The sequence below is a fragment of the Ambystoma mexicanum genome, chromosome 1p, assembly GCF_040938575.1.
Source record: "Ambystoma mexicanum isolate Mex_15411 chromosome 1p, UKY_AmexF1_1, whole genome shotgun sequence".
Taxonomy (NCBI): Eukaryota; Metazoa; Chordata; class Amphibia; order Caudata; family Ambystomatidae; genus Ambystoma; species Ambystoma mexicanum.
This window is the reverse complement of record NC_090921.1, coordinates 1,140,607,978-1,140,620,290: the sequence shown is the minus strand read 5'-3', so window position 1 is coordinate 1,140,620,290 and position 12,313 is coordinate 1,140,607,978. Positions and strand designations below refer to the sequence as shown.

Here is a 12,313-nt window from a genome sequence, read left to right as displayed (position 1 = left end):
CTCAGGACACCCTGTCCTCACTCTCCTCCTATCACCCCCCCCCCCCTCTATTCCCTGCCTGTCCTCTGGCCCTTCTGCAGCCACCCCTCCTCTCCCCTTCTCTGCCTTTCCCCTTTTTTCTGCTGACGAGGTTTCAAGACAAGTCCGATCTATCAAAGTCTCGTCAAAACAGGTCCACCCCTGTTCCTCCAAAACTATCAAGGACCACATCGACTCCTTGGCTCCTGCCCTTGCTGACTTCTGCAACCACTCCTTCGCCTCTGGAGTCTTCCCATCCCCTCTCAAGCACTCCCTTGTGCACCCCCTTCTTAAGAAACCCTCTCCCGACCCTTCCTGCCCAGCTAACTATCACCCAATCTCTATCACTCCCTTCCTGGGCAAGCTCCTTGAGAAACTGGCCATCTCCCAGCTTAATCTCCATGCTGAATCTGTTGGTAGCCTTCATGACCATCAGTCTGGCTTCAGAGCCGCCAGAAGCACGGAAACTGCTCTCCTGAACATCCGTGAGGATCTACTCTCGAACCGTGACTCTAACATTCCATGTGTTCTCATTTTGCTTGATCTCTCTTCTGCCTTTGATACTGTCAACCATACCATCCTGCTCAACCGTCTCCGTGATAACCTGGGTATCACTGGTCAGGCTCTGGCTTGGCTGACCTCTTTCCTCTCAAATCGACCCTCCCAGGTACAACTGGGGTCTTTCCTCTCTGACATCTTTTTCTCTACCTGTGGTGTCCCCCAGGGTTCCAACCTCTCTTCTGGCTGTTCAACCAGTATCTGGCACTTCTTGCAATCCGCATCTCTGCTCTCTGCCCCAACTTTCAGTGCTATGCAGATGATACCCAGCTCATTTTCAGGCTACCCTCGGCCTCCTCTTCTCCTTCCCTCATCTCTGACTGTCTTTCTGCTATCCAGGAATGGTGTGCCGCCAACGACCTCTGCGTTAATGCCAGTAAGACTGAGATTCTACTCATCGGCACACCCACTCCCTCCTTCCTTGCAGCTCTCTGGCCGGCCTCAGGCAAAAAACCTTGGGGTCATCTTCGACTCCACACTCTCCTTCTCTCCTCACATTTCTGACGTTTCTAAGAAGTCACACTACCAGCTGCACCTCCTCAGAGGTATCCTTCCTTTCCTCTCCTTCCCCCAGAAGCTCACTGTCTCCAGAGCCCTGGTTCTCTCGAAGCTGGACTACTGTAACAGCCTCTATCTAAATCTGCCTGACTCTACTCTCCGCCCGCTGCAACTCATCCAGAACAGGACTGCGAGACTTGTCCTTGGCCTCAAGCCCAGGGACCGTATCTCTCCAGGACTGAAATCGCTACACTGGTTCCCTGTGGCTGCGAGGATTAAGTTCAAAACCCTCTGCATTGTCCACATGGCCTTCTGGGGCCTTGGGCCAAAATACCTTCAACTCTCTCTTCCTAAATATCTTCCTTCTCGAGCTCTTCGCTCATCCGTCTCCAACTCCCTCAGGGTCAGCCGCTTCTCCAAGAAACGAGTTGGGGGGAGATCTCTCTCCGCAGCAGGGGCCTCCTTCTGGAACAGCCTTCCTGCCTCCCTGAAACCTGAGGAGAACCATCTCCAGTTCCGGAAGCACCACAAAACCTTCCTCTTTGCTTCTGCTTTCTCTCCCCCTCTCCCCTGCTAAATCACTGAAACTGTACTGAATCAGCAACTGGGCCACTCACCAATCTCGGTCCTTGGCCCAGCCACTCTCCCCTGCACTGCCTCCCTGGCAACCCCTGCACAGCGGGACTGTCTCTGTACCCCTACAGCCCCCCTTCCCAGCACTTATACTGCACTTGCCACCAGCTGGCCCTTATTATTTATCTTGTATTTTACTAATCACTTTGTACTGCACTTTCCCCTCTCCCTTTCCCCCCTGCACTTTTCCCGTCCCCTCTACCCATGCACCTGCGCGATCTGAATGACACCTGGCCTAGTATGATCGTTTGTCTCCCCTTGTTCACCCCGCCCTGCCTCGTCGCGCCTTGAAACACTTGTGTATAGGCGCGTTACAAATGCCATATCATATCATATCATATCATATATCATATCAAAGTGATATAGGTTCACATCCTTTGGCAAGTGAGCAATGGACAGCAGGATTCTGAAAACATCATTGTGCATATCAGAAGTCTACATAATATTCTTTGCCATCACATCCAAGCATACATGTGTGGTAATGGAGATGAGAGTTGCACCAGGCCAGGCCTCGCCCCCTGCAATTCGGGACTTTGCGTGCCAAATAGCATGCAAAATCCCATTTGTCGAATCATGGAATCGAATGCGCAGCACTTTTTGTACTTTAGGTGGACTTTGCGCAGGCTCTGCACGTCACTGCGAGAGGCCGAGTGCCTTGTGCGAGACACCACACAGAGTGTGGGCGCAGCTTGCAAAGAGGGCAAGGTAGGGGGCGGAACACGGAAAATGAGGAAGAACAAGGGCAAATGTGGGCATTACGAGGGACAGTCCACAGGCAGTCCATCGCACGACCACAATTGCGTGGAACGGTATGTATTCATGGATCCGAGCGTGCAACCTCTCGGCGGGGAAATGGCTACACAAAGCCCTCATACAATCCGCCACCCGAAGGCAGGCGCAAAGACTTGCGCATAGGAATCAACATGCAGCGTAAGATCGGCTGTCGGATTTAGGGGTGCGTGCACGCAGTCGTGGTTCCGATCTGACTTAGGGGGTGTGCATACACAGTGTAGCGGGGTGCAGCAACGGTTTATGGGGGTTTGCAAGCACATTTTCTGAGTTTTACCCGAGTTACAAAGTATCGCACGCATGTTGTCAGGGTGCTGGTAACAGTTAGGGCGGACACCACGCAGAGTTCCCGAGATGCAGGGCTGATTGTGGGGGACCCCATGCACTGTTTGAATGGTGCATCTATTTGAACCCGGGAGAGCACAGAAAGGTGCTGTCCTGGCTGTTTTTGCTTTGTGTGGGGGCCTGTTGGGGGCGTTCCAGCTGCGACTTAGCTATACAGTTACTTTGCGCAAAAAAATCCATGAATACGCAGAGCGTGCGTTTTTTATTCTGCACGCAGGCTCACGCAGGGTTGTTCTCGGTGCGCAGCCCTTGCAAGATAAATGCACACTTTTACCATGAATCAGGCCCTAAGAGTAGAAGATGCTGTAAGAACCAAGTAGGTCACAAGGTAGTTTACACTTATACAAGTAGGAGGTTCCAGAACACGTAGAATCACCAGACATGAAGAACACTAAAATAGCACAGGGAAAACTGAAGTGCTGCCATTACTCTGACCAAATCTAGCAAGGCCTCCATTATGAAACACTGCATCCAGAAATAAATTGCTTAGCACACAGTTTTCCAGGCCCAACAAAGCCCAGACAGCAGAGCAATGCCAAGTTCAGTGCGCTGAAGGGACGTTTGCTTGAGGAACCGAAACTGCACTAGATAACGTTTCCCAGCATACAGCATACAATTATAAGGTTAATTAGTTGCAGTTGGTAGCAGTGAGAAACACACACACATCCTTGAATACCAGGTGCAGGTAGCCACTGTGCCAATTGATCCCACAATGGCCAAACACTCAGTGCCCCAAATGGCCAATGAAGGAAAGCACACGCACAGAGAACAGTAGGAAAATCCCAATAAATGGTTGAAATGATTTTAGCACAGCGGTCCGTCACCACGTGATGGAAACAATGGTCATTCATGCAAGGCCCAGTTAGATAGTGCACCTGCCAAATCCCTAGCATGTCCAGATACCAAGACGAGACACCCAAGGCCACAAACAGGATGGTAGATGGACCTCAAGCATGGGAACGGGTTAGGAGTATTACTTTCGCGAGATCATGGTAGTTCGCCCACTTCTCCTCCCCCACCACGTTACTCTGCACATCATAACCGCGTCCAAGGTCAAGGCCGGATGTACGAACGGCCAATCAAGTTATGTTCTTCTATCAACTATTGTAGCAGAGTGTTAGCCAATAGCAACTAGGATACATAGGGCCTCATTACGACCCTGGCAGAATTGGTTTAATGGAGCTGCCGGTGCCGATAAACCCATTCCGCCCTATTACGAGGTCCCCTTGCGGGACCCGCTCTGGACGTCTGGTCAGACCAGACGTACTTTGCGGGTCCCGCGAGGGGACCAGGGAGCTAACAACGGGCCCGTTTTTAACGGGCCCGTTGTTAGCTCCCTCCCCATTCCCATTGAGCCCTATGGGGGCTCAAATGTGAATGGGGATGCTCAGGGTCCGGGTTCCCTGAATGGGGAAATACCGGACCCTCCAAAGTCGGAATGGTCCGGTATTTCCCCATTCAGGGACCACGGACCCGGACCCGAGTTTGGAGGCAGCCATGCCCTTATTAAGGGCATGGCTGCCTCCAAACTCGTAATGAGGCCCATTGTATCATTTGTAGAAGGATGCATCAAGAAGAAGTTAGTAGCTGTGAAAGGACCAATAGTAAAAGCTCCACGTATAGAGAAATATATGATCCATACTCTATCGTCCTATCAAGTTAGAGAGTAGACATTTTTTATAATGATTACTAAATGACATCAGTATGACGAATGTTATGGCTTGTTGATTCTAACCCCATTTTGAGATTGTCCTTTGTACGCTCTCCCGGCAGCTGACTGAATTGGAATAAAGCTGGGTTTCTTCGTGCACTCGAGTTACTCTGATGATTACGTTTTTATTGGTTATTGATATCTGGGCCAATCTTAACACATGATTCAGTGATATCACTGTAACATAAAAGAAACAGATATAGAGAACTGGGAGCTACATTTTTCCTTTAGCAGAAAAAACTATAACCTTTTATTAAATTTGCAAGTCTCTGCAACAAGAATGAACTCCAAATCTCTCTTTGCCATACATATAACAGGAGTATGTTATTTTCCTGCATTAATGCCTGAACTCTTCTAATAGGAGTTTTGCCATTCCCCATTTTATACTGAAATAATGAATTTATTGCTCTGAATGTGAGTGGGGCAAAGGTACTTAGAAGGATTCTATTCCAAAAAATATCCTCATGTGTTGTTTGTTTCACAGGTCCCTACATCAGCAGCTGTTCAGCAACTCGCAGCACAGATGGGAATTCGACAAACATCTCCTGGACAGTAGCCAGTGGTGCGGTCATCACCAGCATTATGGTACAGATGCAGGGCTCACCACTGGCTCGGGCAACCACTGGGGATTGGGAGGATTTGCAGAGCATGGGCAGTGCCAACGGATCCTATGTGGTGTCAGGTCTTGATCCTACGCAGAGCTATTCTTTCAGGGTCACACCAATGTTTGGAAGCAAGAGGGGGACTCCTTCTGATATGCAGACTGGTAAGTGGAACACATTTGTATGCTGAGGGTGTGTGTACTAGTGGCTAAGTATAAAGAGATGTTTTCCAATGGTGGAGGAGGAGTTGTGATCTGGTGGGGCGCTAGTAGGATATGTGTGTCTGTGATATTGTAGAAGGAGGTATGGTCAAGTAACTAAGCTCCCAGGCTCCCATGGTCTGTTCACTAGGAATATGGATGGCCCCTCAGTGTCAACAAGGGGTCCCTTTAAAATCCTGGTGGAAAGTTTACTACCCAAGAGTTGTGACATTCTGCTGAATAGATCTAACATTATGCGGCTCGTGAGTGAGATTCCGAATCTCCGGGCTCTGTCGTCACTGGATATTAATAGAGTGGATTTTATTGATCTGCACCAAACTGATCGTACTGTCATGTATATTAACTTGAACGTTGTCACTGAAATTATCATGAAAGAAGGCCATTCGCTGAGGCAATTAGGTTTTGATTTCTCAATGTATTCGGAAGTGGATAATAGGCATATGGAATCTTGTAAGGTGTCTGCCCCACTGCCTATTGAGATTTTGGTCTCAGCAGATTGCAGAGGAAATAGGGGCAGAGGTGTCTTTCTGACAAACAGTAATTCTGTCATTGAGGGACGGAATGGGATTAGTCATGGTTAACAGCAGCCTTCCTGCAAGCTGGAAGGGGATACCAGTCGTAGCCTAAAACCCCAAAGGTGGCAATTAATGATTTTACATTTTTGTCCTAGAATTCCATGGCTCATCGCAATTTGCTAACCAACTGTGAGTTGGGCAATGTACTGAAAACATGCCACTTAATTTGCTTACAGGAAATGTGGCTAATAGAAAAATCCTCGTTTGATGGTTATGTGTCACATTTTCAAGCAGGTATACATGGCCGTCCATTGGGGGGTTTACTTACTTTAATTAAATCATGTCTAGGGTTGGCACTTGCAAATGTGACCGAGGTGTCTATTGGTTGACTTCATGACTTTCTGTTTATAATTGTATATTGGCATAAGGGGACTGCAGAGTTAGATGTATCCTTAGACAAACTGACTACTTTTGTAAATGGCCAGTGAAATGAAGTTAGAGGTGGTTCCCCAATTATATTGGGAGATTTGAATGCTCGTTTTGATCTAGAGACAACAGTTATCCCCCGGCTGGATAAATACAATATGGGGGTGTGAAATGGTCTTAAAGACGTAGGAGCCCTTCATGGTTTAGGGCTACAAATGTTCAATGGCTCTGTACCTGGCGATATTCCCCACAATTATGCATGGAGTAGCATCATGCAGTTCTCCACTATAGATTATACATTTTCACTGAGTTGGATAATTAATAGATGTCATTTCTTGAACATTCAACCTACCATTTTAACTGACCATTGTATGCTAGTCGCCGAGATTGACATGGGGTCGCGTGCAATGGCCTAGATGGGCCCACCAACCTCTCAGTCAACCCTGCAGGTAATAAAATATTGTAGAACACCCAAAACATCAAACAGGTTAATGAAGCAGCTGCTCCCTATTTGGGTGACACCTCTTTAAACTGGACAATGGACACCTTTTCAGGTGACACATTTGAACCATTTCTTGATGAATTCTTGGGTTCTATTTTGGGCCATTCCTCTAGGAACATTAGAACTAAGCGTAAACAAATTCATGTTTTTGATCAAGAGTTGATTGACAGATAACATAACATGAGAAAACAAATTAAAGCACTAAAAGGCAGACAAGACCTGGCCATGTCAGCTACTCTTAGCAAAATTAAGAAAGCCAAGTTGTATTACAAAAATTGGTTTAAGAGTCAGAGATTATTGCCATAACAAAAAGACACAGAGAACATGTTGGGAGTGTTGAAAAATAAAAATTCTTCAGCCTTCTGGAGGATTATTAATCATAATGCAAATATGCAAACTTATGCTCAAACCAATCCGGTATCCGAAAAGGATTCGCTAACTCACCATACCAGTGTGTTTCTCAGAGAAAGATCAAAGTGTTCCATCAACTTTCTGCAGACAGCAAAAAAATGAATCCTCATACCATATGCCTAATATGAATCAAGAGATAGTAGAGGAAATAATTGTTAAGATAAATTCATTTCGCGCTCCAGGTTCAAATAAATTATCAAATGCATTCTTTAAAAGTGCCAAACGGGAGTGGAAGATTATTTTATCTATTTTTTTTCAATATATCTATATTGGACACTGACAGCAAAGTTTTTGCCTCTCTGATTCTTGGCCATCTAGAGTCGTGGGCGATGAAGTCTGGTCGATTGCAAAAGTGTCAGACACATAGGCATATGAATACTACCCTAAATGGTATAGTGTTAAAATGTATCCAATCATTAGCTTGGGTAAGGAAACAAAATTCCATTTTCATTGCCACCATTGACCTGTCTGCCGCCTTTGATGCAGCAGATACATATTTGCTTAGGACTACTGTGACTAATTATTGGTCTCTGTGAGCAACCCGTGTACCACGATACCTACCATTAGGGGCGGTAGACAGGGGTGCGTTCTTGCCCCCTGTCTTTCTAATTTATAAATGTCTGATATAGGTGATTACCTAATGCCTGCAGCCCTAGCCTCCCCTAAAGTTGACACGTTCAAAGTCATCTGGCTAAGTTATGCCGATGAGTTTTTGACTGAACTGAAATTGCTCCTAAATTACTTTTAATTGCTTTTAATACTTTTGTAATTGCTCACTCCCTAAAAATCTATTCTAGTAATACAAACGTTAAGCACTGCACTTTAAAAAAGCACCTGTCACTTTTAAATGGTTTATTCAAAACAAACCCCTTGAAAGAGTAGACACTTGTATCTATCTTGGCTTTGCTATTACTTCAAAACCACACAAATCCAATGGCGGCTGGTGAGTTTGAAACCTGGTGGGGCGTACATTTCCCAGGGTGATTTTGTGAGCGAGTGCACGCAGCGGGGAAGCCCACACTCCCCAAGGGAAATATGAAAAAAATCATTAGGTTTTACATACTAATGGTGGTACATTATTCTTACGTGTGCATGTGTGATGGTGTATTTTACAGCAGCTTGCATTGAGAATAGCTGGTACTATGTGTATGCATAAAGAAATTCATTATATAGTCAGTAATGATGAAAACATATATGTTTGTCATGCTATTACTGGCATTCACATGCATTCATACTCTTACTAAGGTGGGATTTTAGGCATTTTCTGAAAGGGGGAAACTAAGCTAAAATATTACTTTAGTTTTTAACCACTTAATTAATGCAACATTTGTCCTACCTCTAATGTCTGTCTGCCTCGCTGAGTTGCCATTGCTTCAGTTGCTCAAAGTTGAAACATGTGTCTTACACGTCTTTCAGTGCTGACTGTAGGGGCCGTGGTGTTACACTCCCCGGGCCCAAACAACACAATCATCTGGGGAGTACTTACTGCCGGCAAGCTCGTGGACCAGGCCGTCTCTGCTGGGCTGGTGGTCTTGAAAGGGCAGTGCAGCTGCTCAGTTCCCGTCGTCGTCATCACCGAAAGAATCAGGGAGAGAAGTGTGAAGGTGGCGCAGGCGCACGCACACACCCTGCACCAGTGACCTGCATAGATACAGTAATGTCATTGGCTGTTTGCCAGCCAATGCAAGGGTTGTCATTGGCTGGCAAACAGCCAATGACATTACTGTATCCATGGAGGAGAGAGGGAATTTCATTCTTCAGTGTGCGGTTTGTGCACATTTTATACTGGCGGGCCACCTCTCAAGCGCCCCGCCAGCCTGCAAATAAAAGGGGCTTACGTAGTGTGCGTGGAGCTCTGAGCTCCACGCACTCTACTATAGAAGAAAGCAGAGTAAAACGGGACGCGCCCCACTGTGGCAACCGGGCCCGGCCCTTAGGAGTTCTTTATACAATGTATTGTTGCCACAGCGCCCCTGCGCTGTTGGCAAAGCAAATGCTTCTGCAATTTGCAAAGTACATTCAGAACTAGATTCTTCTGAATCTTCTCTTTACTGCTTCTGCTCTTTCTGGAGTGGCGGCGCCCGGCCGCCCTATGATAGCAGCCACCACTGCACAAATCCCAAATTAGAGATTGGTTGCAAGCAAGGGCCTCTGCATTGGCTAGCCGGGTGATTCGGTTAGATGCTCGATTTGGCAGATTCTCTACAATCCCCATATTAAAATTCTTGGAGGGAAAGGTTACTCCTAAAATGTTATATGGGATTGAGATTCACTTTATTTGGGTGTTGGATATCTTAACTACATTGGTGAGAAACTACTTGCGCTGTGTGCTTACTATTCAGACCTCCGTGCCATTGGTGGCAATCCAATACGAACTTGGCATTAATTCCCAAACTAGTAGAGCCAATTGGAGACTCATAAATGTGTACAGGGACATCATTAGTCTAGTCCCTGAGTCTCTATATTTGGACTTGGCCAACATGATAACAGAGGGGAAACAGAAACCTGTGAACAAACTGGCCAGCTATTGTGTAAATGTGTTGAGGGATTTGAAATTCACAACTGATGATTTGATCATGAATCCAGAAAAGGTCCAATTAACCTTATATTAATATGATTGGATTGCCACACTGGATAAACTACATGGTTACAAATCCCTAGACCATTTGGTTACAGACCTTAACAAGTGTGGAATATTAGCCCTATATTTAGCGATTTATCCAAGTCATCGAGTTTGGAGGTCCTTCGTAAAATTCTGCTGGAAGCTATACAATTATAAGCAAATAATCATAAAATATGGTTATGGTCCAGCTGAATCCCCTAACTGTAGTTATTGTGCCCTTCAAGATTCAGGGAAGCGCGCAGTCTATTTTAGAAAATGTAGTATGGGTCAAACCACTTTGCGTAGAGAGAACTTGTGGAATGAGAGTTTGGAGGGAAGAACCATGTCAACGGTTTTGGCTGTGGTCGGTTTGCTGAACTCTCTGCAATTAGGAGATGATGTCAATGTAAGCACTTCATAATTCTCTGTATTTCTATATGTTGTAATTGCTGGATATATGAGTTTTAATGTTTTAAAAACATAAATATAAATTGCACAGGAATCTTTTTACTGTATTGATGGTATTGTAACGTGGTCTTAACTAAATTGTGTGATTTTTCTTTTTTCTTGTTTTCTATTGTATACTATTATGGAATTAATGTAGTTTTTTTTCTTCTATGCTATTTCTGCTTGTTAAAGGCAATCAAAAATAAGACATAAAAAAATGTCTGCCACCACTGCACTACCTGCTCTCATCTCACCTCTCTCTCTCAATAACCGTTGTCTAGTCCTATGTCTCTTAATGTTATGCACTCTCTGCCTGTCTCTCCCTTCCTCATTCTTTCCGCCCTCCTCACAACTACCCTTGCTATCACCTTTCAGGCTCTTCCCCACTCCTCTGCCATGCACCCTCCATTACTCACTCTCACTTTAACACCCTCTTTAAATCCCCCTACACTCCCCACTCTCTTTCTGTCTCTCTTCTTTCCATCACTCACCATTTACAAACCCCTCTATGTACTACACACAGCTATCACCACTCTCTCTTACACACAATACCTTGCCTGCACTCTCTCAGAACACTGCCACAGCCTCCTCAGCACTCCACTTTAACACCCGCCCTCCACTTGCTGTCTTGATCCATCACTGCTCCACTTGTATTTGTATTTATTTGTGTTTTTATAAAGCGCCTTATGCCAAGGCGCTGTACAGAGAGCAAGGAATAGTACAATAAAATGAATAAGCAAAACATACAATCAATCAATCAAAGATGTTGCAGAATGTGAGACTTCAATGATGTACGAAATAAAGAATAGACAGAGATAGAACGAAGAGAGTAAGGAAGAGTGTTCCAGTGAAGAGGGGCTAGAAGCATGACAGTACGAAAACGAGATTGAGCACAAGGGGGGCGAGGTGCCACCAATAGAAATTGAGAAGAAGAGCGGAGAGAGCGAGAAGGGGTATAGAAAGATACCAGAGCTGAGAGAATGTCAGGCGCAAGACCATAGAGGCATTTAAAGACAAAGCAGAGAAAATGTAATTTAAATTGAGTGTGAAAGGATAACCAGCCAAGAGTGGTAAGACAGGAGGAGATAGAATCTCAGAAAGGAAGGAGGCAGAGAAGATGAACAGAAGAGTTAAATACAGATTTGAGAGGGGCAAGGTGGTAAATAGGAAGCCCAAATAGGGCATAGGAACAATAAAAGAGTTGGGAAAAGATCAACGAGGAAATTAGCAGTTTAGAGGCTTGAAAAGTGAGAAATGGACAAGCTTTGCAAATATTGTGTAATTGAAAGCGACAAGCATGCAAACTCATAGAAATGTGATGAGAGAAAGAAAGACTCGAGTCAAGGTGAAGCCCAAGATTTCGGGCCATGGATGAGATTGGAAGTTGGGATGGGGGAAGAGATAAAGGACTGGGGGGAGAGGAGAAAGGGTATTAGCGAGGGAAAAGGAGAACTTCAGTTTTCCCAGCATTGACTGTAAGATAGTGAGAAGACATCCAAGATTTGATAGCCAAAAGACAGCCAGAAAAAGGGTGGTGAATTTCAGAAGAGAAAGAAGAAAAGGAGAGAAAATGTTGAGTGTCATCAGCATAAAAGTGGTGTGATAAACTAAGGGAAGAAATAACAGCAGCAAGAGGGGAAGTGTAAAGAGAGAACAGAGAAGGGCCCAAGACAGACCTTTGCGGAACGCCATGGGCAAGCAAGAAGGATTTAGATGGCTTGCTCACCCAAGAAACAGAAAAAGTTCTTTGAGATAGATAAGATTGAAACCAGGAAAGAACAGAGCCTGCTAAACTAAAAGAAGAAAGAGACGCCAGTAAAAGAGAGTGGTCGACAGTGTTGAATGCAGCAGATAGATCCAAGTGGATAAGAAGAGATGAGTGTTTGGAGTACCATGTGTTAGGGAGAATTATCTTATAAAGCTAATTTCCCAAACCTAGTGAGTCCCCCAGCAGCTTTGCTGGATTTTTGGGGTTTGTTTTTTTCTCCTGCTAAGAGTGAGACTCTTCTACTCCCACTCTTAGGCATGATTTGAG

At 45.3% G+C, this 12,313-nt stretch overlaps 1 protein-coding gene across 3 annotated transcripts in view; it reads left to right on the top strand.

The window, feature by feature from the left end:
* The window catches only part of VSIG10L (V-set and immunoglobulin domain containing 10 like), a 427,245-nt gene that overhangs the window by 266,688 nt on the left and 148,244 nt on the right, over positions 1–12,313 (top strand). For all 3 annotated transcript variants that reach the window (XR_011260177.1, XM_069604794.1, XM_069604795.1), the window contains one exon: positions 5,037–5,318. Coding sequence is in view for 2 of the 3 variants with exons in the window: in XM_069604794.1 (XP_069460895.1) it covers positions 5,037–5,318 (282 nt within the window). In the remaining variant the exon portion in view is untranslated. The remainder of the gene's footprint in view (positions 1–5,036; positions 5,319–12,313) is intronic.